Raw genomic sequence first — 27,806 nt, forward strand, 5'->3', positions numbered from 1 at the left:
GAAACAGTGTCTGGTAAGTAGCTCAAAAAACATCAGAACAACCATAGAAAAGAAAACTGTGTGCACAGAGAGGAAAGGCTTTAAATTTATTTCCATAATTTGAAAGAGGCTGAAACAAGGGAAGTAGTCTTTAAAAGATCTCAAAGGCATAAAGTTCAATATCTGTGCTAAAAACTGACAGAAATTCTATATAATTTTCTGGATATTCCAAATCTTTCATGCTTCATATCTTTTCAGAGTTTCAAAGCAGCAAAGTGTGTCACTGAAAGCACCTTATTGCTTCAAATGTCACAGTGAAACCCATGGGCTAGTACTAACATGAAGAAAATCCACAGTTCTTATATCCAGAATTAACATCCACAGATATTCTGATCAATGCCTGTGACATGGATGTGCTGTTTGTGCACTACTGTTGTACTTTCAGCATTCAGAATGTGGCTCTGGATGTGATTTCACTGAAGACAGAAATTTTTCCCAGGTACAAAATAAAACACAACAGCTGCTGCAATAATTTAATTACAGAGAAATCAGACAAAATCAGAAAATGTATGGCAGATATAGAATTTCTGCCTGAAGAACTAGCCTTGTTCCCTTAGGATCACCAAAGTTTGTCTCAGACTTCAGTAAAAATGGGGTCTGGCCCTAAGACTTGAGATTTCTACCCCTTAAAATTGCTTACACGCAGGGAAGGCTGCAGAGCCACAGCTACATCAAACCAAATGGTGCCCGTGGGTTCTGCCCATGCAGTCAGCTGTGCATGCTAGTGGCAGCAGGAGGGCACGAGCTCAGGATGGGGACAGGGCAACAGGGAGCTGTGAGCACCTTTGTGCCAGCAGTGGGAGAAAGCATAGGGCTGCGCGCTACCTCCCACTGGAAAGCGGTGTGTTGTATGTGTGCATGCTCACCAGGTATCATGTTAAATTCACTCTTTTTCCTTCATGTGTCAGATTTTACATTTAGGAGTCAGCTTTTGATTCACTATTAACGTTCTATCCTGAAGGACAGAACTGCAAGCAAAATCAGCCTTTACTACAGAGAATGCACAGGAAAGCGGACAATTAATGACATCAATTGATGTGTGTCTAACAAATCTTTTATAGAAATAGTTAAAAATAAACATTTTCTTGCCTAAAGTGATTAATATTCCTCCCAACTGTTTCTTTTCCCCAGCAATCTGCAAACTGTAAGTGGGTGGATATTTTTTTAGCTCCTCTTATAGTCATTATTTATATTATTTCCACAATAAAAAAATCACTACAACACAAAATGATGGAATGCAAACATCCACTTTCTTAGCTCTGTTGGACACTGTCACTCCCTAATATCTCACTATGCTCACAACTATAAGAATAATTATTCTAAAACTCGTTTGGGAAAAACAGTTGATATAACATGACATGAAAATGCCTAAACTAATTTAAAGCCCCTGAAGTTTAAAATTATCATCTCTAAAAGCATGTCTGAAAGCATCATTTAATCCTTCCTTATCTCAGCATCCATCTACTCCTGGCATTTCTTAAATCTGAAGGAGTAGCAGTCACTGACAAAAATTCACTCAGGAAATTCCTTACGCGTCTTCAAATGCATTTCTTAGGGAACAACACATTTCTATAACTACTTCAGAGAAAACAACACAATTAATAAAGTCACATCCAGCCTTCATAATCAGTTGCCTAAATGGATGGTCTAGCATAAAATAATTTTGGAAACAAAACTACATGAACTGATTAATCATAAAGTCACTAAGCCGAACATATTAAATGTACACAAGAAAACACCGGTCTGAAACATTGAAGTGTTCTGCTTGCATCGCTTACCTTCTTTCTTTGTGAAGGCATTTAACAAAGACTTCATTTTCCCTTTTACTTTAGCAGCAATCCCCTCATTATATAACCTTTTCTGGGAAGAAAGAGGAAAAAAAAAAATAGAAAAGAAAAGAAAAAAATACAGCTACCCAATTTCTATGTGTTCAAGCTGCCTGCACCCTGACATGAGCAGCAGGTTTCTGGGCACTGTGTAATTGCCAGCATAGCGGGCACGCAGCGCCCGGCGCGCTGGTGACAAAGCCCACCCCACATCCTGTCTGTCAGCTGGGAGCCAACTGTGCATAGACTGGAGCCGCTCACACACACACACACACACACAGAGAAAAAAAAAAAAAGAGGAGAAAAAAAAAACCACCACTCTGCTCTCTCTCCCAGCATCAGTCATGTGAGCGTCTCCGCTGCCACCTCGCAGCAATGCCCCGCTCCTGGGCCCAAGGCGAGGGGCAGGGAGAATGGGAGATGTGCAGCGGGGCTCCATGGCCACACTACAGGCTGTGCTGTCAGTGGCAGGGAGCCCTGGAAGAGCTGGGAGCTGCTTCATGAGCGCTAGCGTGCTCAGCTCGCAAACTTGCCTGGCTGACCCGCGGGGCTTACAGGCACCCTTTGGTTTCAGTGTTTGCTTGCTTGCTGAGCGTGGTGCTCAGAAGGAAAAGTGAAAAGCAAATCAAAGCAGCAATCTGCCTGCACTGACTACAGTGAGATGTTACACAAAACTGCCACTACTCAGAGTAGCTGGAGCTGGCCTATATTCCAGCCTGACACAGATAAGTCTCAGCACCAGCAACTTTCCACTCCCCTTTGCTGCGGTGATTACACCAAAATAAAACAGAATCCCATTCTGCACAGGGCAAAAATACTAAAATTTGACTGTGCCATTTCTCTAACTTTCATGCAGATGCCACAAAACAAATAAGCATGTTGTGTGTGCAGTTTGTAGTGCACTGTTCCATCTTTGGAGGTGCTCAATGCCAGGTTGGATGGGGCCCTGGGCAACCTGACCTAGTGGGGGGCAGCTCTGCTCATGGCAGGGTGGTTGGAGCTCGATAAACTTTAAGGTCCTTTCCAACCCAAGCCATTTTATGATAGGATACAATAATTCTGACAAACATTCTGCAGGGAACCATAGTGTACAGGCACATTGACAGGGAGGAAGCAGGGGTAGTGCAAGCAGCCCCTCAGAGCTCTAGCAGAACCTACAGTGAAACAGCTAAGAAGAACAGGAAGTTTTCTGCTTTGAACATGAGTTACCCACGGTAAAAAGCCATCCTCAAACTGCATAAACTACACAATAGTTAATAAGCACGTATTCCGCCTCAGACACCTCTGCTGACCTGCTAGTATATCTATTTTGAAAACGTTGGCCTTTTTCTAACTGTGAAAACAGCTTCAAGAAGGAAAGAAGATAAATCACTTAAATGGATTCAACCTCCATATGCTTGGTGACATCATATTAAGCAAAACTGAAAAGAATTAGTAAGCATAAATAAATTTAATTATTTAAACTTCATTTAACATTCATTAACATTCATTTCAACATTTAACATATGCAAACAAACAATGTTTGTATAGCTCTTAATTTCTAATGAAAATAATATTTCTCGAAATCAATGTAATTGCACACTTCGATTCAATTTCTTTTTCACTGTGCTCATAATGTGGAAAGTTTACCAGGGATATCGGATACAAAATATGCATATAAATTTAAACATCTGTATTTGACAAAAATATTTTTTTCTGATCTTTAAAAAGATGTAAAGTTTTCTAAAGAGTAACTCTGAAGTCTTTTTCACCATCTTATAAGTAAATGTATTTGTTAGCTCTCTAGAAGAGTCAGTATTGATTCCAGAACAAGAACTACTTACACTAGGAGAGCTATGTCACTAATTTGCATTACAAACTTTTGTATGCTACCCTTTATAATAGGATCATAAAATCATTCAGGTTGGGAAAGACCTCTAAGATCATCTATTCAAATCACCAACACATCCTCATCATGCCTACATGAGCCAAATCACTCACTACAAAATCTACATGATTCTTCAACACCTCCAGAGCCACTGATTCTGCCACCTCCCTGGGCAGCCTGTTCCAGTGCCTCATCACTCTCTCAGAGAAATTTTTCCTAATATCCAATCTGAACCTCCCCTGGCGCAACTTCAAGCCATTACTTCTTGTCCTATCACCAGTTACATGGGAGAAGAGGCCAACTCCCACTTCACAGAACTCCATTCAGTCCCCTCAATTACACTTGGAGACGTTAACAACAAAGGAGTTATAATTATTAGTAAAGTTTTACATTTCCATGGTACTTTCTAACTAAATGCAGTCAACAGTGAGTGTGGGCTAGTGAGGTCTGCAGAAAACCTAAAGATGTTGCAGAGTACCAGCAGTGAGAGGTGGACAGAAGGGGGCTGTGTGTTGGCAGCTCAGGGGAGACCAACTTGGATTTTCTTGGATTTTCTTTCGAAATCTTGGATTTTGGTTATTGATAGGGCTGAGAGAACTCAGCTCTGCATGAGTTACTCCCACAGAGTAGAGATTTCAAGGACGTGCACTGAAATCAGCTTTACACAGCATAGGCAAATGCTCTTTATTGACTATGCGGAACATAGACTGACACCTCCCCCCTCCCTCCACACCCCTTAGATTTTAAGAGAATTACCTGCTGTGTGCTCAGGGAAAGGCCAAAAACCCTGCCTCCATACTTTCAGCCCTGGACACTTTGCTGACAAAGGGCTGCCAGTATAGAATTATAGGACTTCATCCTCAGATTATATCTTCTTCCATGTGGATGTCAGTGCTTCAACTTAATACTATCCTAAGTACCTAATTGCAAGAATTAGGCTAGGAAAGCGTTAACTCTATTGTGCTTATTCCTGTCGGTTCATATACAGAAAAATAAAAACAGGCAGGCAACCGTGGTCAATCAAAATCAATCCCAGGGGGAATTTTTATTAGATTCTCACTGGAGCTCCAGCATTTCATCACCTAGAGGTTTCTAATCAGCGTTATAAAAACATAAAAAAAAATATTAAAGTCACTTGAAATTATTGAGTTTCATGGAAATTGTAGGAACTCTTTCCTATCTACACCATCAGATACATCGTTAGATGAATGATCATTTTATTCCATTTAAGTGTCTCTCTTTCTCCCATTGAAGGAAATTGAAGGAAATATGATTTCTTCCTCCATGGCAGAGCCTACTGCAATAAATGTTATTGTACAACTGGAAAATATGACAATCAAGGAAGTCAGCGAACTATTTGCAGCTGCAGTTTTTGATGTTTACTGATTGTCACTAATAGCTTATTAGAATTTGCTTGTTTTAACCGAAGTCCTAAAATCTGTAGTGTGGGGGAGGTAATAAAGAAAGTATTCCAGCAATTTCCACCTTTTCCAGAAGGATTTTTGCTGCCTTGTGATGATAGCCTTGGAGCTGTTAGCTCAGCATAAAAGAAGTAATAATTTGTCTGCGTCAGCATACAATAATATAACCCACAAACTATAGCAGCTATAATCTAAAAATCATGAAGAGCACTACAAATGCAAGAGAGGTAAGCCCTAACAGTCTTTTTTTCCCCTCTACATATTCTGTAGGTACCCAGTAAGACACCCATGGGCTCTGCATGGGGTTACTTCTGCAAAGAAGAGGCCCTCAAAGCGTAAATCAAAACATGGGCTCCAAAGTTAACTTTGATTGGCCTTTTTTTTGTATGTTGGTAACATCACTTTCCTAAAATTTTCCTTTGTACCTCAGTCTCTGGATTCCATTGGGAATCAATGCCAAATTGTAGACCTCAAAAAAATATGTAAGTCACTTTTAAGAACTTCATGAACAGCTAAAAAATGATAGGTTTGACCAAATCTATGCCTTTGCTTCATCTTCCCACAAAGAGCAAGCGTTTCTCAGATAATGGCAGAACACTCACAATTATCATCTTTGTTCTTTTTAGGTTTTGCCCATTTCTGAGTTCTTAACAGAAAAAAATCCCTTCAACTCATATACCCATCTAGGCTTTTGTTAAAAATATAGTTCTTCACATATATAAATAAATTTCTCTCCACTATAAAATAGGCTTCCCGTATGCTAAGCCACCAAGGGGAGAGTTAGATGAGAAAAGACAGATTCAAATATAGACTGTAAAGTACACAAAGATTCAAATACAGACCGTAGAGTACAAAACAGAAACAAAAAAAGCCAGTACTTCTAGCTTGCTTACTTATCCTACATAAGGGCCACAGCATAGCTTCAGAAGGAGTTCTTCTTAGGGCAACAACCAAACCTCTTTCATCACACCATGTTGTTTTATTTTTTGTAAAACGTCTGAGTTCATTCAGGAGGCTGCAGTTATAACAGCCCTGAGAGAGGAGCATCTGAGCCCACGCAAACGCTTAAAGAGCCCAGCTGTACCTAACCTGTGTGTCTCTGTCACCACTGGGAGGGACTTCTCCCCACTCAGCTGCTATCTGTATCCATCAGCACCAGTTAGCAGACTTCAGGCAGGCAGCTCAAGTCTGAAGGGTAGAACAAGGGCAGGAAACAGTGTAGGAAAGGACAGCAGAGGGATGGATCGGGAACAGATGGCAAGAGTTATCAATTAGAAGTAGAAAGAAAAACAGAATATAGCAGTGAAAGTTACATAGCCATGTGCCAGACTTCCATCACCTGGCATGTATCTTACATCGCTGTCCCTAAAGTTTACTGTTTGACAAGGGCCAGCCTCACTTTACTCTCATGGGGAAAGTGGCACATTCACAGAACTGTATTTAAAAACAACAGCCAAAACAAGTAGTTAGAAAAATTCTCAGACGTGCAGCAAAATCCACAGCTGTACACAAGAAGGTTTGTTTCTAGAGGCAAAACTTGTGCAATGGAATGAACTGGCCACTGCTGGATCTCCAGTTCTGCAGAAAATCCTTTATTCAATTCATGCTCTTGAAAGATTTTTAATAATTCAGTATGTGAGGTGCACATGTTTTTGGGTGCATTTCAAAGGATTTCCAGAGGCAGTGAGTATACAGTTGCCACACTTACATGAGTTTAATACCATGGGAAATGAAAATCAACCTCTCTTTCTTACGATACTCACATGATTAAAAAGGAAGGCTTCCATAAGATTCAGTGGGATTACAGCAGTTATACAGGAGCAGCATTAAAGAGCTGCATGCTTCTGCAGAAGGCAAGAATGCTGACTGCAAGGCTTACTTTCAGATGCTTACACATCAAGAACCGTACATGTAAAAATTGCTAAGTATCACTTAAAACTTTGTATGTGTCAGAGCAAATGTCTGAAATCTCCTTGCTGGGTTAGAAGATAATTGGTTCAGAAACTGTGATACAGAAGAACTTGAAAATCATGGTGTTTCACTTTTTTTTTTTATTTAATTTTCTGATTACCTGGCTCAAGGCAACTATAGGTGCGCACACCAGAATTTATCTTAGAAGCAAAATAAAACCTCTGTCCCAAAGAATAGGAAGCTGCTCTGTTCTTGAAGTTGTGTGGGAAATGTGGGTTGGGATGCAGGCAGACACAGAACAACGAAGACTTAAAGTGTGGGAAAATGAAAACCTCTTATTTCATGGGCAAAGCTGCAAGCAGGGAGGAAACAATGACCAGTAATGAAGGAAAACGTCTTGTAAGTAGAGTAGCTTCAAGAGAGAGAAAAGCAAAGGTAATGAAAGAATGCTACAATAGCTGAAACAGAATTTTAAAATATGATTGAAAAACCAGCAATGTCAAAGAAAGCAGCATATTTGAATAACGTATGGCTCACTTTCATTCTTAACAGGTACTGTCCTTTAAAGAAAAGGCACTTATCTAAATACAAATCTGTAGTTTACAAAGTTCTGTTTCTTCAGGATATGATCCAGAGATGAAGCATGGAGACATCAGCTCAGAGTTGCCAGTAGTTTCTAAAGGTTTTATACTCACAGCCTTCTATTTCTATCCCATGCTTGGGTTTGAAGGAACATCAAATCCTGTTCTAAATGCATTTCTGCATGCACATAAGAAATAGCAAATTTCCTTGGCTGTAATGTAACCATGGGAAAAAATATATATAAAAAAAGTAAGTAGTTCTTATAAATGCTTTCAAAAAAAAATAATCAACAAACAACAATGGATGATTTACAGTTAAATCAGGAAACTACTTGTTTTAACTGTCTGGATTATTTTTTAATGGCAGTTCTTTAAATATGGACTGCTCTGTTTTCAAATTCTGTTTTCGGTACCAATTAGAATTGGTTCATTCTACTGCACCAAAATTGTTCACTCTTACATAGAAGTGAATTATCAGTTACCAGCTACTTAAATATGTCATCAAAACAAGAGATCAATAACCTTTATGGCATCTGGACAGAAAGACTTGTTTTATTTAGCCACTACATATTCCTACACTCCTTTACACAAGCTGAGGAAAGGATGGTGCAATTTTCTCTGCTAATACATTGAGAAATCTAGTTCTGATGCAGCACCACTCAGACTCATTGAATTACACGAGAAACTAAGTTCATTCTTTGCATTATACACTGAGTTGGCAAATTATAATTTAACATCAGGGGCTGTGCATTTCCCAATTCATACAGTTCAAGCAGCAAAAAAAAAAAAAAAATTCAGTATCATTTAGACAGAGGAGAATTTCATAGCTGGTAGCTCCTAAAAAGAAAGATGCCTGATGCTTCTTTTCACAGCTGATGCAGATAGGCCTTGGATGCAGTACACAAATTTGTGGGCTGCTGTCTCATGTCGCAAAGAAGAAAAAAGACAAATGAAACTGCACAATACACTTAGAAAAACAAATGAACCAATACTGGATTGCATACTGCTTTTGTGTTCTGGTGTTGTACAGAAAACAGTCTAATTTTGCCTTTGTGTAACTTTCCTCCTACCAAAAGCTCTCAACAAATTCCTTAAATCATTATGTTGTTCCAGGATTTATTCAGTGATTTGATTTCACTGCTTTAATCTAAGTGTGAACCTCTTTAGTAAATAGTGGGACAAAGCATCTGTGCTTCCAAAAGTGTTGGTGGATCTTGTCAGTTTTATTTAGAATAACATCATTTCCATAACTGAAAACGTCTATTGCAACCAATGAGGAAAAAAATCCTCCATCTGAAAAAAATTGCAAAATGTTTAACCGCCACAGCGGTCAGACAGCATTCCACAGTCCTGTGTGTTACCCTAATACAATTTTTACAGACAAAGGTACTTGCTGGAGCAGGGTGGGCTGGATAAACCTATTTGTACTATTGTTTGCATCAGTCAGTTGGGCCTGATTCTCCAGGCTTCATAACTTTCGGCACTATTCCTCCAGATTATCAGACATGAAACACATCCACCCTGTTCTGACAATAATTTACATTATTATATATACAAATAATGCATACAATCTAGATGATAACACAAGGTAAATAGGGATGGTATTGAAGACCAACTTGATAGCCCATCTCCAGTTCAAGTGTTTCTTAGACATATAGTCACTCCTATGTTACTGTAGGGCAAATGCCAAATTTATACTCTGCATCTTTATCCAGCCAAAATCTCCCTCTTTTAATTTGAAACCATTTTCCCTTATCCTGTCACAACAGACTCTTAAGAGCTGTCCCTTTCAAGAATCTGGAACAACTACCCATTTTTGTCACCAACTCAGTTTCAAAGTAGACCTAGCACTACAAGCACTACAAGCGGAAATTTTTTTTAGCTAGTGAGAGGATACACATTTTTGTTACCTGTGTACAGTCTCCCACTGCAACCTTTCTTTTGTCTTTGTCTTATCTATACTTAGACAGTACTTATGGCATGCAACAACTCGTCTCTCAAAATATATGTTCTAAATAGAAGAAAAGAAGCTCTGAATTTATGCCATCAAGCAGGATCTTTGAAAAAAATAAAGCCCAATAATTTAAGCTGATAATTGTCTCACTATCCTTAGTCCCTTTTAGATATTTTGTCTTAAGAAGAAACTAAAACATAGCTGACTTATTCCTTAAAATAACAGCATTTAAAATTACATTAGTAGTCTACATTTCTCTGTTCCAAAAATAACTGTTAATGAATCATGCCGGTCTAAATAAGAAAGGATTAAAAAAAAAAATAATAATGTATCTGCTATAGCAGGGGGTTGCCTTTGTACAACAAATATGTAGGTGTTTGTAGCGTTCGTAGCATTTTCAGTGGTTAATCCCGTTGAGAATTGCAGGCTTGCTCACTGGAGCACTTTTGAGATTAACATTTGAAGTACTATTACCAATAATACTACGCCTACTTCATGTTCAAGACAATATCACTTGTATTTTAAAATATTTGAAAATGTTGAGGTAAGGTTATTGGTTTTTATGGGCTTTTTTTTCTTTGCTATTGTATCCTGTTTCTTCATTTGGACGGCAGGCTAAGTTTTACATTGGTGCACCAATAGCTGAGCTTAGGAGATTTTCTGTAACAAGAATATGAAAAAGTACTCTTGTTTATACAGGTAAGACTAACTAAAAAAACAAACATGATGCAAGCTTAAAGCCCATTACCAAAAAGTAATCTTCTGTGCATACTGTTTCAGAAATATTGCTACTCCTAACATTTCTGACAGCAGTAGTAGATGTAGCCTCATGATATTCATTAATTCAGTGGAAAAATGTGTGGCTGACATCCAAGATATTACTGTGAAAATAGAAGCATTCTGGATATTATTTGGCAGTCACACCCCCAGACATCATGAGTACTACAATAAAATATGAATTCCATGTTCAAGTTCGAAAATAACTCTGCTTTCTTCCGGACAAGGAGTGGTATAAATAAAGCTAGTAGGAAAAGGCATTGCACATCCCTAAAAAAGAACGGGATCTGAAAAAGGAGAGAAATTGTACAAATGAGCAAATTGTGTATGTTATCCTCTACTAAGCCATAGCAGCATTTCAGGTAGATTTTTGATGTTTTAGAATAATTTCAGACTGTGTGGTTAGCAAAGAAATAATTTCTGATGCTAGTATTACCTGTGTATATGTGAAGTTACTATATGTATCCACAAACACTTTCATTACAGGAAGCATAATTTGCCAATAAAGACCCACTATCCAGCCTGTCCTCGTCTATAGAAACATCATCTAAACCAAGTTAATGATGACTGTACTTGTATACTTCTCAGGTATGAAAATCATGAATAATAAGCACGTCTTTACAAGCAAAATAAAAACAAAAACAACAAAAAATGAATCAAAGTAAAAATAAAGAATAAGAACAGACATGGTAATATAGAACACGTATTACATTAGAAAGCTTCAGCTGAAAAAATGAATTCAAATGAGTTACAGTATCTCTTTGTTTAATAATGTTTCTAATAGAAATCTGAAATGAAAGAAAGACCAGCACTCAGCTTGACCAGTGGACTCTGGATGCTATCCCACCAGAAACTTGTGGTGCATCAATTCTGCAAGCAGCACCTAGATGATTTCTCTGCTTCCGATCAACCTACAGAGAACCATGGCCCATAGGAAGCCTCCATCACAACAGACAAGGCAAACACATCCAAAAAGTATTCACATCCCCATTCCATGTTTCCAGCTGTGGTCAGAAAAGGAATCCAGAAACCTAAGACCACTTCCTCAGCTGAACAATGATTATCAGTGGAAGGGTAGGAGAACAAACCAAGAATAAATGGTAATCCATGAATTTGGAGAAAATTTTATGGAATCACTGCAAAAGTAAAATTTCCATTAAGTCTTTCTACTGGTCTACAGTTTGCAAGAAGTTTAGAAGTGATACAGCATAACTTCCCCTTGGTACGACCATCTTTCCTTTATGTTGGGAAGCTGCAAGCAACATCAAAAGAATTACTAGCAGCAGAGATAAAAGAAAAATAAATAGGATGCATAGATGCCTTTAAGGTCAGAAAAAAAAAGTATGAATGGCAATGGAGGGACTGGAAGATAGGAAGAAAATACAGAGAAAAATCTAGTGATTCCGCACAAATCTGACATATAATTTGAAAGAGATTTTCAGCGGAGAAAGTGGAAACGGATTAGCTTTAAGATACTTAGGAATAACAATTCAACAACTCTTGAAAGGGTATTCTGTATATATACAGAATATAACATATTACCAAGTAAGTAACACAGATTTGGAGACTGTACATTACATGGAAGTATAAGGCAACTCTAAGCAACTCCTTACCTGAAATAACACTTTCTGAATACCAGACCACAAATATCAAACCAGATAGCAAGGAATAGAAATATCGTGAATAATCAGGACCTGGGAATGACTAATTAGTGATTTGAATTTATGTAGGAAAGGTTACAATAGGTGAAAGTTCCGAGCAAGGTCTTAAACCATTCACAGTCGCTGGGTTTTGACACTGGCTTAACTTAGAAAAATTTTTTGTTTTACTCCACAGCTTGTTAGTTAATGAATAAACAGAAAATAAAACTGCTGAAACAACTGCTTAAATTCTAGTTCCAATAAGAGTGGTGTACGAACTATGGTGGAAATAAAATGTCAATCAAGAAACAAAGAAAAGTTTGATTGATATGAAATTGAGGGCCACTCCAGAGCTACAGAAACAGTAAAATAACTAGAAGAATAGAACAGTAGAAAAGCACAAAATGTATTCAGAAGTAACAGAAAAAAAGGTGTAGACAACTTTACTTCTTCTCTCCCTCTCCCATTCCAATGAACAATCAGTCTGTAGATTTCTTTGAGCACATAACTGGAAGGAGCAAACGGATGTGGCCCTGGCACCTTCCAGCCAGAAAAGCTGCAAGATAGCTCTCCACAGCTATGCTCACAAGCCACATTTTGATCAGAAAGCTTTAAGGAGCAGAGCAGTTTATCCCTACCTCTAGTGTTGTCATATATTCTAGTAAAATACGTAGCGAAAAACATTTTGCTTCTTTGATCCATCAAACAAGTGGAACAGTCTGCAGACTAAAAGTGAAAACCTTCACAACCACAGACAGAAATCTCTGTGAAGTTTACTCTCCAGAGCCAAACTGCAGCAGAACAACTCAATGAGTCTTCTATTCATTATTCAAATGTTGTCAATATTTCAGTGAGTGAGGTTCAAAATATTAACTAGTAATTCATTTTTAACTAACACTGCATTGTATTGTAAAACAATAGACAGACTTTTACATAGTTATTTTTTCAGATTACATGATCAAGAACACACAGCAGTTGCAGTTTGTTCAGATTTTTTAGAACACATTAAATGAGAAATCCTGGTCATTAATTGACAAATTATCTGAAAATTATCTGTTGCTAGGGGTAAATAAGATCATAAATAAAACAAATTATTTTTTCTCATCTGTGTAAGTGAGAATCTTATTTTAAAGGGTCTTACTATTTAAGCCTTACCAAAAACTTTAACTGTTATCTGTGCTTCTTGTAAGTCTGAACTGTCAGCCCTATTGTTGCTATGAATCCTCTTGCCATGAAAAACTTTGGCTGTGAAGGCAATTGAACTTTGTCTATTCTGCCACTCGACAGAAAAAAAAGGGGGAAAATTGAGCTATCTCCTGACTGATGTTCTGTAGCTGGTGGTAATTTTTTGATTTTACATTATTACTTCACATCTACCAATAGTCTTCATTTTCAGAACCTTCCTACTATCAGTGATGCTTAGAATCAGTGACAAAAGAAGAAAGACTACCAATAAGCAACAGTTCTTCACTATAAGGAACACTGTAAAAAAAAAAAAAAAGTATGCATAAAATAGGAGAGAGAAAAGAGGGTGAAAAAAAAAAAAAAAAAAGATAAAGAGATTGGATTAGCGGTAATGAATTGATCCCATAATCACTTAACAACAAAAAAAATAACATCAGAATGAGCACTTTAGAAAACTGGCAGGCAGAAAACTACATCACAGGTCCAGCAATGAATGAACTTCAGTAAGGAGACTGTGAAAGATGGCTGAAGTTATTAAACAGGAACATAAGGATAAATAAGAGAGAAAATTCAGGGAACAGTTTCAAACCCTATGAAAAAAATATGAAAAAGGAGAAAGGAGTAATGAAGAAAGCAGAAATTTAGTACTTATGGTAATAATCACAGACAGGTATTTCTGAGTAAATTGGAGTACAAATGCAATGAGTTTGTGGTTTCTCACAATTGCAAAGTACTTTGACTTCAGTAACTTCTCAAAAAACAGCAATTTAAAAAAATTAAATAGCAAACTAAGACACATCTAGTTTGCTACTAGGAGGGCAGCTCCAAAAGTAACGCCTCCTGTGTTATTCTGTTGGCCCACAACATCAGAGAAAGATGTTGGTGATATGGCAGTATAGGATGAACACTCCCATCAATGCTGCTTTACATTTTGTCATTGTGTGACAGATAACAGCAGAGGGACAGTCTGACAAAATGGTGTCTAATATGAAGGTGAGAATGAAGTAAAGGTGAAGTAAAGGTCACTGAATTCCTCCATAAGGAAAAATGGCACCTACTGACATTCACTGAATGTTTATGGAGAACAACCAATGGATGTGAGCACAGTAATACAGCAGGTGGTGTATAACAGCAACATGAAAGACAAGCTTCCTTCTGGATGGCCACTCACAGCTGTCATACCACAAAATGAGGAACATCTCAATGAATCCATCTGCAGGAATTGGTGGACTATGAGCAGGAAACTGTATCCAGAGATGAAGACGATGATGGCACAGCTGGAACATTGCACAGTTTGCACCAGGGTCCTTCGAATGCAACCACTCGGCAATAGAAAGAACACCATATGCAAGTTTGTCAGGGCCTACTGAGCCAATATGAGGCTGAAGGTGACAGTTTGCATCGTTAATGGTGATGAGAGGTGTGATCACTATGAACCAGAATCAAAACAGCAGTCCATGAAGAGGTGATGCGTGAATTCTCCACCAAAGAATAAGTTCAAGAGACAGCATTCAGTGAGTAAAATGAGGTGCAGTCTCTTTTGTGGAGATGTTTTTGGAGGAAAGGGGCGATCCTCCTGGATTTCGTGGAACCCTGACAGATTATGAACTCTGACTGCTACATCACAACATCATGTAAGCTAAAGGCTTGAATTCTCAGAGCAACACAACCTTTCTCTTTAAAAGACAGTAACACCAAGCCCCATACCAGTCTGAAAACCACAAATAACATTTTCTTTCTTAGCTGGACTGTCCTACCATGTGCACCATATAGTCCAGATCTGGACTCTTCTGACTTTTATCTGTTTGATCTGATGAGGAATAGACTGCATGAGTAGCATTTTTCTAGCAACATCATCATCACAGCAGCTCTAAAACAGTGTGTCCCTTCCACTAGTGCACACTTCTGTGAACATGCCCTGCAGGCTCTTGTCCACTGGTGAAAACACAAAGATGATGCTGGTGACTATGCTGAAAAAAACAGTGCTTTGTAGCTGAAAAATTGCTCTACTAAATTATGTTATTGTGCTCTTTGTATCTGTTGTATTTTCCATGGAAATAAATTAGAGGCTAGAAAGACACAGAATTTAGGAGAATACAAGAATGCTAATCATGTGGCAAGATCACAATCTTAGTTTTTCTATTCCATAAGCAGGATGATTGAAAGCATCAGTTTTTGCATGCATTCATTTAGGCCATGCACAACTACTGGGATTTCAAACATGATCTGGAGAACTAAGACCCTGAGATCCTCAAGGTTGCAAGGAGAATAAAGGTATGAGAGGAGTAGAAAACAGGTTTTTTTTGTTTCCATTCAAACTTTTATTAAGCATTAGTAAGGATCTTACTAATTACTAAACAACAGACATTAAAAATTGATGTTCATAATAAGCTAGAAAGGACATTAAAAAATTTTTGAAGATTTTTTTGAGGATTTTTGAAGAGTCAGGAGCAAGGCAAGCATTACATTGGATTTAAGCCATCCTTTACTCACAGTACTCTACTTGAGAAGTCTTTATTCATTTTCAGGGTATGCCAGCTTGCCTGTGCACTAGATAGTGGAAAGCGATCACAGATGCTGATGCTAATGGATGGTGGATTTACCACAGCGCACATTTTCTATGTCCATTTCACTGAATTCTAAAATATATGCCTCAGTGGGAGACAGGCATACAAGGAGCTAGAAAAAATAAACAACCATAAAGTATTCCTTTCTACATCATCAGGCATCCAGTATCTATAAAGATTCAGCATTTTTCAGGCCCTATTCATGTAGTTTTCAACCGTAGTCAATAAAATTATTACGTTTACCAACATCCTGTAGGTACACTTGGAATGGTTGCATGGTGCACCCATAGGGGAAGGATCAGGGCTGTTAAAAGTTGCTGTCTCGTAGAAAATCTCAAGGGGGAAGATTGAGAAAGGGGAAGAGCAAGAGCAAAACAGTCCTGCAGCTCTTCCGTGTGCAGGCTGGAGGGAGATAGTTTATTAGAAGGTTTACAATGGGTCACAAAGCATTTCACGCAGCCAAATTCCTAGACACCACAGTGGCTCATGAGTCAATAACTGTATTTGGCTGGCTACTAGGTGACACTAGGGGCACTTTCAGAATTGGATACGGTTATATTTCAAACATCAGTATTTAAACGATTTTCCCGTTTCAAAGTGAGAAGATGAAAAAAGGTGATTAAATTTATAACGTAACTTTGACTTATTGCTTAGATTTATAATTATATTGCTACACATAAAATCATTACTTGTACTGATGATAACTTACAGAAATCATAGTCAGCATTCAAAAGGACTGCAATTTTCCTCACAGGTGTTCAAAAGCTTTCTTGACTTAACAAATATGTTTCATTTGCACAGTATTCTGGGAGGATTGAAAAAAAATTAATTAAATTGTACCCTACAGAAAAATACCTGCTTTTTTTGGGGGGGGAGGGGGGGGGGAAGTATTTAGATCTACACTAAGAATACTTATTTCAAAAACATATCCCAGAAAATTCAACACTTTTATGCAGTGTGGCTTGACTATTCTAATTCTGTCCAGAAGTATGCATCTATGAAAAGCTTCCATTAGATAATTTTTCTGTTCTATCGCAACCACTCTGTTTTCTCAGGGAAATAAAATATTTTTATATCCTTAGGCAATATCTTTCTCTGGATAATTTCCTAAATGAAACTTAATGCTAACATTTCAGTTTACACTGGGCTTCACAAGTATTTATAGTTAAATATGTGGAAATCAAACCACTAGCACTTCGATGTGCACGTACACAGAGCAATGTGTTAATAAAATATTGTTTACTTAAAATGACAGATTCAAGTTTGATAACGCAAATGCATATGATAACAATTCCTTAAAAGAGAAGAATGAAAGAGCAAGACAGGTAATGTTTAACTATCTGAACTTGTAATGATAATTTAGTCCTGAACTTGCAAAATAATTAGAAAGCAAAAAAGGATAGTCAGTTTGCATCTTCATACACTCAAACATCACGATAAGAGGGTTGGGAAGTACAGTCCCTTAAAATCATGAAAAGATCATACCTGGAATATTTTATTCATTTTTGAACATTTCATTCCCAGAAAATTGCCTCAAAAGGGACTTCATTTTACTTAAAAAAAACTACTGCTATAAAACAAAAAGAGATAGACTCCTAAAGTTTGTTGACACTAAAGATTCCCGTATCTCGGTCTACAAGGTCAAATGCAGCATTCATGAAATGGTTAACATAAACACCAGGGACTACAGGCAGATTGAGAAGCTCTCTCTGTTGCTGTCACAGCTGACAACTGCATAGTAATCCAGAAACTTCGGGGCTGCTGGTCGGAGCTACTAGTTTGCAAATGAGAGTTTGCAGTACTTAACCAGAAGTCTCTGTGGAGCTGCCTTTTTCTTAAAAGGGTTTCTTAATTATTAAATCACACTGAAGTGACTATACCTATTTTAAATAATTTACTCGTGCTATTTTACTGTGCAAGTCAGTGCTGAAGCTCCCTACAGAAATTACACAAAAGTAAATGCAATGAGAGAGAAGTACGCAAAGTAAAAAAGCACACCACCAAAACAGTGGCAAAAAAGGCATACAGGCAGACCTTGAATAGTATAACTTACTGTTAACATGTGAGTACTTGGGTGCTGACCTGAACTCTGCCACTATTCAGGCATAAAAGGACAATCAAGAAAGAAGGATTCTGATACTTGTTTTCTTTTCCTTTAATTTGGTAATCCCAATCATGTCTTTTCGTTGCATCAATATATTACTGATTTAAATTTTGACAATAATGGGCATTGGAATTGTGAAGAAAAAAATCTCCCAGGAGCGTCTGGGAATACTGAAAACACCCCCACAAAGTGCTTCAGGAGGAGAGCAAGCTGGAAAAATAACATTCATCTAGCTGCTGTGCTATACCAGATCTTCAGCACATCCGATTTCTCCAGTTTAATTTTGAAAAATTAAACATCTAGAAGTTGTAAAGGGTAAAGCCTTGAACCTTCATACCTGTTCATTAGAACTGCTGATTTCAGCGAAGATGATATTCTTCCAACTTAACTTAATCTAGCATTTAAAACCAAACATAGTAAAAAAAAAAAAAAAAACTAGTAGGAATTCATTTGGTCTCAAGTGCAATTTCATTTTTTGTTATTAAGCTTTAATGGAAGGAAAAGACATGATCAGAACAGTGTTTATTTCAATGATGATGCAATGTGATGGGTGCACTGCATAATGTCAGATGATATCAAAAGATGTGTCCTGGTGTAACCCTCCTTCTACATGGTGAGAAGCCTCTGAAAATACAGAAGGCAGCAAACAGCTTTGAAGCTGTTACTGGAAAGTTGTCATTTGCTTTCAATAACTGAATATGATTTGTGATTATCTAGTGTTCCAAATTGCTCAAATGATTAGTTATGAAACCATGCCTTCCTTAGCATCTGAAAGGCTCATCTTTCTTATTTAATGTATTAAGAATTTTGTCCTGAGAGATACATTGAAAAGAACTGTACAAAATCGACTTTAGGCAAGTTTTGAGTTCCTTGGTTTTGGGGCTGCATTATAGCAGCACTTGTTGACCCAGATTTCCCTCATAGGCTTTTCCTACCATCACACAGGGATGCCTGGATGATGGGCACAAGTCAGGCACATTTTTGCTCTAACTATGCCCCCTGGACCAGAACATGCTGATGAAAGTGGCGCTGCTCTGGGAGGTTGCCGGGCTTAGGGAATGGCTCGACAATTGACTCTGAACAAGTCCAAAAATACTGAGGAGGCATGAATTAGAGGAAGCAGGACTGGCAGTTTTGCTCATCAGTTTTACAACCCAGTGGGGCATTTTTCAGAACTATCCCTCCTAAAAAATACTTTGTGTAAGTTTCTCTTCAGTTGCATACTTGTTGGTTTCAGAATTACATCAACTCTCAGTACCCCTTCTATAGATGTAAGACAGTCACCCTATACTGTGTATTTACAAATATTTTATCAGGTAAAGACAGAGCAGAATTAAGAACCTAAAAGGCATGAATTTTTTTTGTTAAGCAATTGTCATGGCAGATTCTGACAAGAAAAACATGTCATAAAACTAAGCAGTTTGAGATAATTTCCAACTTCAACAGTACTTCCAACAGTACATGGTACATCTATACACTTCATTACAAAGGCTGTAACCACGGAAGAAAATGTAGCACAATTTGCTTCTGACAACCTGTAATCCAAGTTATACCACAGTTTAAATAAAAATAAAAAAAAATTGGAAAAAACCCTCTGAAGTTTCTTCATTATAGCTTGAAATCAAGAATAGCAACCCAGTGTAACCGCATTGAAAATTTCCTATATTTTAGCTAAGGCTCAGGAGAAGAGTCTTAGAACATTAATGTTACAGCACAGCGCATCATCACTTCAACGAGACTAACTTGATATACATTTTGAAAGGATTTTGACAGAATAAGGGAAAATAGTTTCAAGCTAAAGGAAGGGAGATTTAGACTGGGTAAGACTGGGTGTAAGGAAGATGTTCCATATAAGGAAGATGGAGAGGTACTAGAACACATTGCCCAGAGATGTCTTCTTGAAAACATTCAAGATCAGGCTCCATGAGACTCTAAGTAACTTCATCCAGCTCTAGACGTCCCTGTTCTTTGCAGTGGGGCTGGACTAGATGGCCTTTAATTACCCCTTCCAGCTCAACCCATTCTACAGAGGATCATCAAATATTTTCATAAAAGCTTTGGCTTTCCTGATACTGAACTCTCACCCAAAATAATTGAAGTATCTAAGCATCTCTAATTTAGGCTAAATTGTTCAGTAAAACTCCAAGCTGTCAACTGCATCAGTATTACCAACGAGGGGCAGTTTTCATAAATGTCAATCTAGATACCAGCTACTTCTTGTAGCAATGTGAAACTAATTCACTGAGTATCTTTTTTCTCCTTTGAGGAAAAAAAATAAAAGATCATAATTAAATATATTCTTATTGAATGCCTCTCACCAAGACTTTGATGGACAAATCTTCTTCATAATATAGAAGACAAATTCTACTACAGTAAAAAAGGCTACATACATGATTTATTTTGGAAACCATGACTGTGGCTTTTTTTGTTGCTGCAACACCTTTAAATTCTGAATACATTCCTTTGACCCAGCATCAACTATTAGTCATGTCCATTACCAAAATAGAGATCCACAGAGAGAGATCAAAGAGATGACACAAGAGTACAGTCAAAACTCACCTAAGATGATAATCAGCTTATACTTTTGATTATTAATAGACAGGACACTGAGAAACCTAAGATACTTCGTTTGCTAAAATATTTGAAGCATTTTATTTCAAAACGTTGAGAACTTTCTCACACTAAAATGGCTTCTGTTACTCTCTCCACTTTGAAAAAAAGGATATGCACATACTCAGCTGCGTGTGTCCACAGACAAATACGTTGTAGACAAACTAGAAGGAAACTATGTAAGCTTTGGTTGGCCAAATTGCTATTGATTAAAATGTTACATTAATAAACTCGGTAATTTTGAGTTCAGATCTGGTAGAAGCATTCCTCTACTTCACAGAATTTTTGGAACTGCAGTAATCATCCAGATACCTCACAGACTTCCGTGTCACACCAATACTGTTGGCTGAGATTCCAGAATTAGGATATTAGGACCTTTATGCCCAATTTTCAGTGGCTTTGAATTAAGCAGCTATTCCTTTAATACATTGAAAATGGTCCAGCCAACACTGTCAGATGAAACTTGGAGTCCTCCTATTAACAACTGAATTGCGAATCACATTAAAACATCAGTACATTAAAACAAAGTAAAATACCAGTATAGATAGAGTTAAAAACATTTTCTTAAAAGAAACCTATAAGAAAAACAAACAAAATGACAATACAAACCTATCTATATTTATGAAAATATTTACACATAATTAGTATCCTATTGCCCATCAAAAATATCAAAATCAAACAACATTCTTTCAGGTTTTCATGCAAAAATAAAACAAAGCAAAACACATCAAACATTTCATTCACTCTGTAGCGAACAGGAGACAAACTGAGAATTATGCGAGGAGCCCTTCCCTATTTCTTGTACAATTCAATCTGCAGTTCTGAAATTTGAAACAATCTTCTGTGTTTAAAACAATCTACTGTCCAGTAGAATCTCTTCCAAGAGACATATTGTTGTGACTTATTAGTTTATTAATTGATAATTTGGTGAATACCATATAGTATTTACATGTTAAGCAGAAATTTGCAAACTAAGTGCTGCCCTTTTTCTGCTGCATGTTTACTGGCTTTTCTAGGAATAAAGGTAGAGTGAATTACATAGAGTATACTCCTACATACAGATTTCAGGCTGAAAGGCCATTTCAACAAGTCTGTGAGATCAGGCAGAATTTACATTACTTTTTTTTTTTTTTTTTTAAATATAAATGTTCAGTATCACTTACAAATACTCTCTCAATTCCACCCATCTACTGGCAACATAAACAGGCTCAAGATAACAGGATACTGATTTGTGAAGCATTTCCCTGTGATCAGCTAAGCTCCTAAAATACACTCGTGTTTTGTTAGCTTTCCTTCACTTTCAGTAAAAGAAAAAAAAAAAAAATTAATCAAATGCTTCTACCATTATCCCCAAACAGAAAAATTACTGTGGTTTAACCCTTACCTGATAGCAACAGATTCCGGGGACTTCTACTTGGATATGAGAAGCAGGATCCTTTCAGAAGGGGAAGGAATGAAGGCAACATCAAAAAGTTAGGCGTCAGAAATAGATTTTAGGGGGAAAAAATTAGAAAGTAAAAGATTATGTAAGTGAAGTTCTTATGACATGATTTGAAAAAAAAAAAAACAAATCAAAAGATGGACAAAATAAACAGTTAGAGGAGGTGCGGAACCGAGTTTGCATTTCTTCCGCTCCTCTGTCCTTGTCACTTTGCACATGAAATGAGGTGATAAAAGTGACGTAATGATAAATAAGGTAATGGAAGGAAATGAAGAGTGTTGAAAGAAATTAAGGACAGCAGAAGGATGGCGATATAAGGTTTAGAAGACTAGAACAATGAGAAAACCTGCTTCACCTGCAATGTACTGAGTTCCACATGTGAAAGGCAGGGACTACTTTTCACAGCTGTGGACAAGGCTCTACTACTACACCATCATGTCAGACCCCATGGTCTCAGAGTCATAGCTCTACCATCACGAAGAGATCATATATGGCTTTTATAGAGTGATTTGTAATTATTCCAAACTTCAATCTGCTCTTTTCACACTTTTCCCTCTTTTGACTCAATTCTTTGATTACATCTTGAGAACTCATATGATTTTAAAAAGTAATATGCATTTTTGCCAAACCTTTCAATACCAATTTCAGCATTTCTACATCAAATCCTAAACAAGTTTACAAAATACTCTTAGGACTGTTTCCAAATACTTTCAGAGTTCTATTGTCATCACTACTAAAACAGAAATGTTCTTCAAACATTTGCACAATTCTGTCATATTTACTGTATCACTTCTATGATTAAGCAAGTTTTCAGCCTTTCCAATAAGGCTAAGTTTAGCTCAAAATTTTACACTTTAGAATGTGTTTATCATGTCTGGATGCCTAAATTCAAATAATATTTGGAAGTTTTGAAGAGTTGTATTTTATAGGCCTGTTTGTTTCAGTAGCATCATCTCACGTTTTAAGGGGTTTTTTTTTCAATCCCACTCACTATGAAGGAATCACATCAAACATCGTTTTCCAAGATAATTGATACATCACACCTCCTTGGAAGCCTTCAAATTACATACTTGTCTACTCTGATTAAACACTTGGTTTAGAATGGTTTAGAGTAAGTTGCAGAGTTTTGACATTTTAGAGATCAAATTATGATCACAAATAAACATCTGTAAATTTAAGCCTAACCACAAGCAAACAAGAACAGTAGCAGTGCTTTAATTTTCTGACATTCTAGAAAGTAGAACTGCTAGACACTAACCAAGTTCCAATCTTTTCTGCCTATGACAGGGCTGACACAAGTGTACATTAAGACATCCAACCAGTAAGGGAAAATTTGTAGACGTTTGCCTACAAGTGCACCACGGGTGACAGTAAGTGTTGCATCAATTACTATAGAATTTGTTGTCTTCACATATACCTATGTCAAATATTCCACATTTATAAAAAAAAAAAAAAAAAAAAAAAAAAAAAAAACCACATACTTGTATCTGTGCCTCAGGGTTGCTGGTGGGATAGATACCCCATTAATCCTTTGAGGGAACATACTGATGAATAAGGAGGTGCAAGAAAGGAGCAGATGAAATTTGTCCAAGCCAGTAAAACAAATTAACCTTAAAGGCAGAGAAACAAAGACATTCTCGTTCCTGTCAGCTTTCAGAAAGCTTAAGCAGCAGGTACAACAATGTAGGACTGAAATTTTGAAGGGGAGTCCTAAGGAAAACAAATTCATAATGGAAAACTGGCAACTGAATTTTTCACTGTAATAACAGGTATTCAAATGAGAAAGAAGAGAAAAAGCAAACATCAGCAATGTTTTGGCATTTGTAGGAGTTGTCAAAAAAAAAGTTTGTCTAGGTTCTCTACAGCTTTAACCTGAGGAAAAAACAAGTCACACATTAGTGCTGCAAAGGAGCTGACACTTTTCATCTGCAGCCCACTCAGCCAGGGAACTTCCACTTATATACCCTTATGCATTATTCACCAGGAAAATTGAAATAATCCACCAGTGGTTAAGCAGTTCAGAATCAAATGTAAATCAAGGGAAAGCAGTTAAGAATGTGGATCATTCACAGCCTTCTCTGAACTCCCAACTCCTACACAACGGAAGCCTGGAGCTCGCAGGAGCCGCCCAGATCCTTGCAGCCCCACTCCTGGCTGTGGGTGCTTGGTGTAGCTTAAGCTGCCAATCAGCCACTTCTGGAATGACAGCAAAAGCACAGACCCATGACCATTTCTCCTTTACGGTCAAGCAGATTCTCCCTTCATGTCCATGGAGGCAGATCCTTTGGCACTTAGCAGAGAAAAATTGACTTCTATGCTAAAAGCCTTTGTTTGCTTTAGCACTGACTATAATTCATAGTTTATTTTCCTTCTTTATCTGACTGGCAATGCAGTAGTCAAGCACAAAAACAAATTTAATGTTTTACCTTCACTGAAAAAGTGTTTTATAGAAGTTGTTGCTGACACCATCTTTATCTTCAATAGGAAGCTTCAATGGAATTTATCTTAAATTATGATCCATAACAATTATTTCATTATTTTAGGAGATTTCATTATGTTTAGGAGAACACACAATAAAACACCGAGATCAGAAATCAAACTCATTTTTAAATCACAGTGAGAAATGAAAGGTCTGCTAAGAAGCCCTAATTACTTATTTAATGTGAACAATAGAGGCATGTATGATTTCTGTAACTTTATATAAATCACTCTGGACAAATTCTCAGTGAAATTTGCATAAACATTATATTGAAAGTACTTCCATGAATCTGAATTTATTATCATTGATGCATATTCAGGATGTTGTGAACCCCATGCATTAATGTTCTTTATCAGAATCTAATAGTTTTAATGCCTCTGGTTTAAAGGACAATCATTATACTGCTTGTATTTTTTCCAGTTCTTCCCCAGAGATACACAGTGAAAAAAATTTCAGTTAAATGGAAATTGATGTTTATTTTTCAGCCAAGAAAGCTTCATGTTAAAAAAAAATTCTATCTTTAATCACTTACATATTCATATCAACAGTCAGTTGAACTCAAAAATTCTGTTTGCAACCTGAGCTTTGATCTCATGAAATTTCAGAGAGCCAGATTATGGACAAAAGCATTCTTGTCCTAAGTGCAAAATTTGGAAGTGTTAAACAACAAATAAAAATCAAATATGCCTTACTCTGATTGCAAAAAAAAATTCACCTTCACAATCCTTTCAGTTATATGTTTGACTGACAGAAAATCTAAGATAAAAAAATTCTAATTGGTAGATATTCCACGTAACATGAGAGAAGTATTCTTTTGCCAAAGAGAGAAAAAAGTGGACATAAGACTAACAACATCCATCTGGAAATCAAGATGAAATAGTTTTTCAGTAAGAAATTGGCTAGTATCTTAAGTCACAATCTTTTACATGGTTAGAAACACCACTGACATATAATGTTACACTAGCAACTCATTTTCCTATTTCAGTCATAATTCCTTTCACTATGCTGGAATGTGACATCTATTCTGCATTGAGTAGCACCAACTCAGAGAGCAGTCATCCACAGAGGCATCATTTAGTGAGGGGAAATAGGAACCAAAGTCAGAGAGAAATGAGCAAGGCTGACACTTTATGGAAATCACCAATAGACTCTTAGTGTTCACATTAATCTAGACTGAAACTCTGCTTTCGCAGACTTTCTTGATTTCTGGACAGAGATCTCTCCCTAGGAAGCCCATGTACAAACACATCCTCAAACAATGTTAAACACCAGTTCTCAGGATCTTGAATACTTCAAGCATAATATTTGCACTATAAAGTATATTAAATTTTCTACAGAATGTACAGATAAATTATTTGCTAAAAGTTACCCATATGTTTGAAATCAACCAAAATTAGCATGCTGTAGTCATATACTCAAAATCCCTATTTGATTATTCATTTAGATTGAATAATTTAGATCTCTGGTGCTTCTGTTCCTATTCCAGGACACAAGCAGTAGCATTCCAGAAAAAAGAGGGATGAAATATACATCCAAATATTTTGCCAAATACTTCAGAACTGACACCTCTCCATGTGTAAACTTTACTGACCTTATCCCAAATCTGGATAAAGATAAAATCTTAAGTATCTGGAAACATAGAGAACAGATTTTGATTTCAAGCTTCTTTTAGGTCAGTGCTTTTTGCACTGATTTCCTCTAATAAGAAAAAAAGGGAAAAAAAGTAGACCATAATGGCTTTATTTTATATGTGTAACTCTCATCGGTGCATATGTAGTTTTATGCAATCAAAATATGTTCAGTTTTGCAGAAAATATTTTTTAACTGATCATAAAAAACATTTAACTACCTCATCTGGATTTTTTTTCCTTTTAAGTGTCTGTTCATATCTTAGCACATTAGAAGTGAACAACCTATAAAATAATATTTTACACAATAGTATGAAAGCTATTTGAAAAAGGATTGTAGAATTTTATATCTTGTAAAAGCTACATAGCTCTTATGAGATATATATATAGATGTGATGGCTGTATCACGAAATAAAAATGGTCAAAGAACAGATGTATGTGAAGTGCCATGACTAAAACCCATTTTTTGTAGCCCTATACAAAATTATACCCTTATAAGTTAGTTAAGTCACAGAGCATTGGGTTATGGGCTTTTTTGTTGTTGGTGGGTTTTTTTGTTTTTTGTTTTTTTTTTTTTTTTGTTTTTTTTTTTTTTTTTTTTTTTTTTTTTGCAAGAACTCTAACAACCGCACGCAGCCGGACATCCCATAAAACAAATTCTGGACCTAAACATTTCACCCTTTCAAGTAGCTGTGCTCACTATGAGTTAGCAAAACCAGATCTTGGGTGACAAGGACTTACACATGAATTCAGAAATGCACCTTATTTTAACACTGATGCTCAATGATATTGCAGCAGCACCTCCCAGTATCAGTATGTCCAACTTATGCAGTCCTTTCTTGGCACCTCTTATGTAGCATGAATCACTTTGGTATTGCCAAAGTCAAATTTTTGAAGTATTTACCAAGAAGAAAAGAAAAAAATCCAGCAGCAAAATCTTGCCAAAATTCTGAGACTTCTTTAACACAATATGATACTGGGTTGACTTTTTCTTAGTGCTTGGAAACGATTCAACCAGAATCACAGAATCCAATCTTCTAGAGCATCTACTTTAATGACTCACTGTTCCCCTATTTCTTTTGTGCTACCACAAAGCTCAATGGATTTGAGCATGATTTTTAAAACATCTCAAAAAAACACAAAAAAAAAACCAAACATCCTTTACTTTTCTCAAAATGAAAAAAGAAAACAACTTAGCTGTAACCAATAAAGGACATTCTAAAATTAGAGCCTGTTGTGATAGGGATGGTAACAGTGTCGCAGCCATATGCTAGTGTAATCTATAAAAGCTATATTCAAAGCTTGCGTCGTTTTAACTTACTTTTTCAGAAATCAGCATAACTACTACCACACATGAACCTAGTATTAATCAAATGATTTTAGATTTTAATCTGCATACAGCACTGTATCAGTAAAAACATCTGGGTTGTTTGGATATCAAAAGTACACTACACTTCATTTATCAAGAACATGTACCAAATGCTACATGTAACAAGATGGGAATTCTTTGGTCTTGAACAACCCTTTTCTTCCAACTTACTCCATATTTTTTCCACCTAGATGAAAGATGTAAACCCAAAGAGAAGCAGATTTTTTTTTTAATCTGCAAAGAACACAGATATTCTCTAGATTGCATCGGCTGTGGTTCACTTGCTGCCAGCAACAGACTTAGTAGATTGTCTTTTTCCTTCTCAAAGCAGAAACTCGAACACACCCTGAGATAAGGCACTAGACTAAATCCGTAATAAATTATGTGGATTGCATCAAGATTTACAC

The 27,806-nt window shown here is 36.8% G+C and overlaps 1 protein-coding gene across 2 annotated transcripts in view; it reads right to left on the reverse strand.

The window, feature by feature from the left end:
* Positions 1-27,806, reverse strand: part of SHANK2 (SH3 and multiple ankyrin repeat domains 2) — a gene marked incomplete at both ends in the record, with an annotated part of 294,167 nt that overhangs the window by 212,270 nt on the left and 54,091 nt on the right. The window contains one exon of one of the 2 annotated variants that reach the window (XM_079537511.1): positions 1,818-1,854. The exons of the other annotated variant lie outside the window; for it this stretch is intronic. Coding sequence (XP_079393637.1) covers positions 1,818-1,854 — 37 coding nt within the window. Of the gene's footprint in view, positions 1-1,817; positions 1,855-27,806 lie in introns of those variants that run through there. 2 annotated transcript variants of the gene reach the window in all.

Source organism: Tetrao urogallus, assembly GCF_951394365.1.
Source record: "Tetrao urogallus genome assembly, chromosome: 6".
NCBI classification, from domain to species: Eukaryota; Metazoa; Chordata; class Aves; order Galliformes; family Phasianidae; genus Tetrao; species Tetrao urogallus.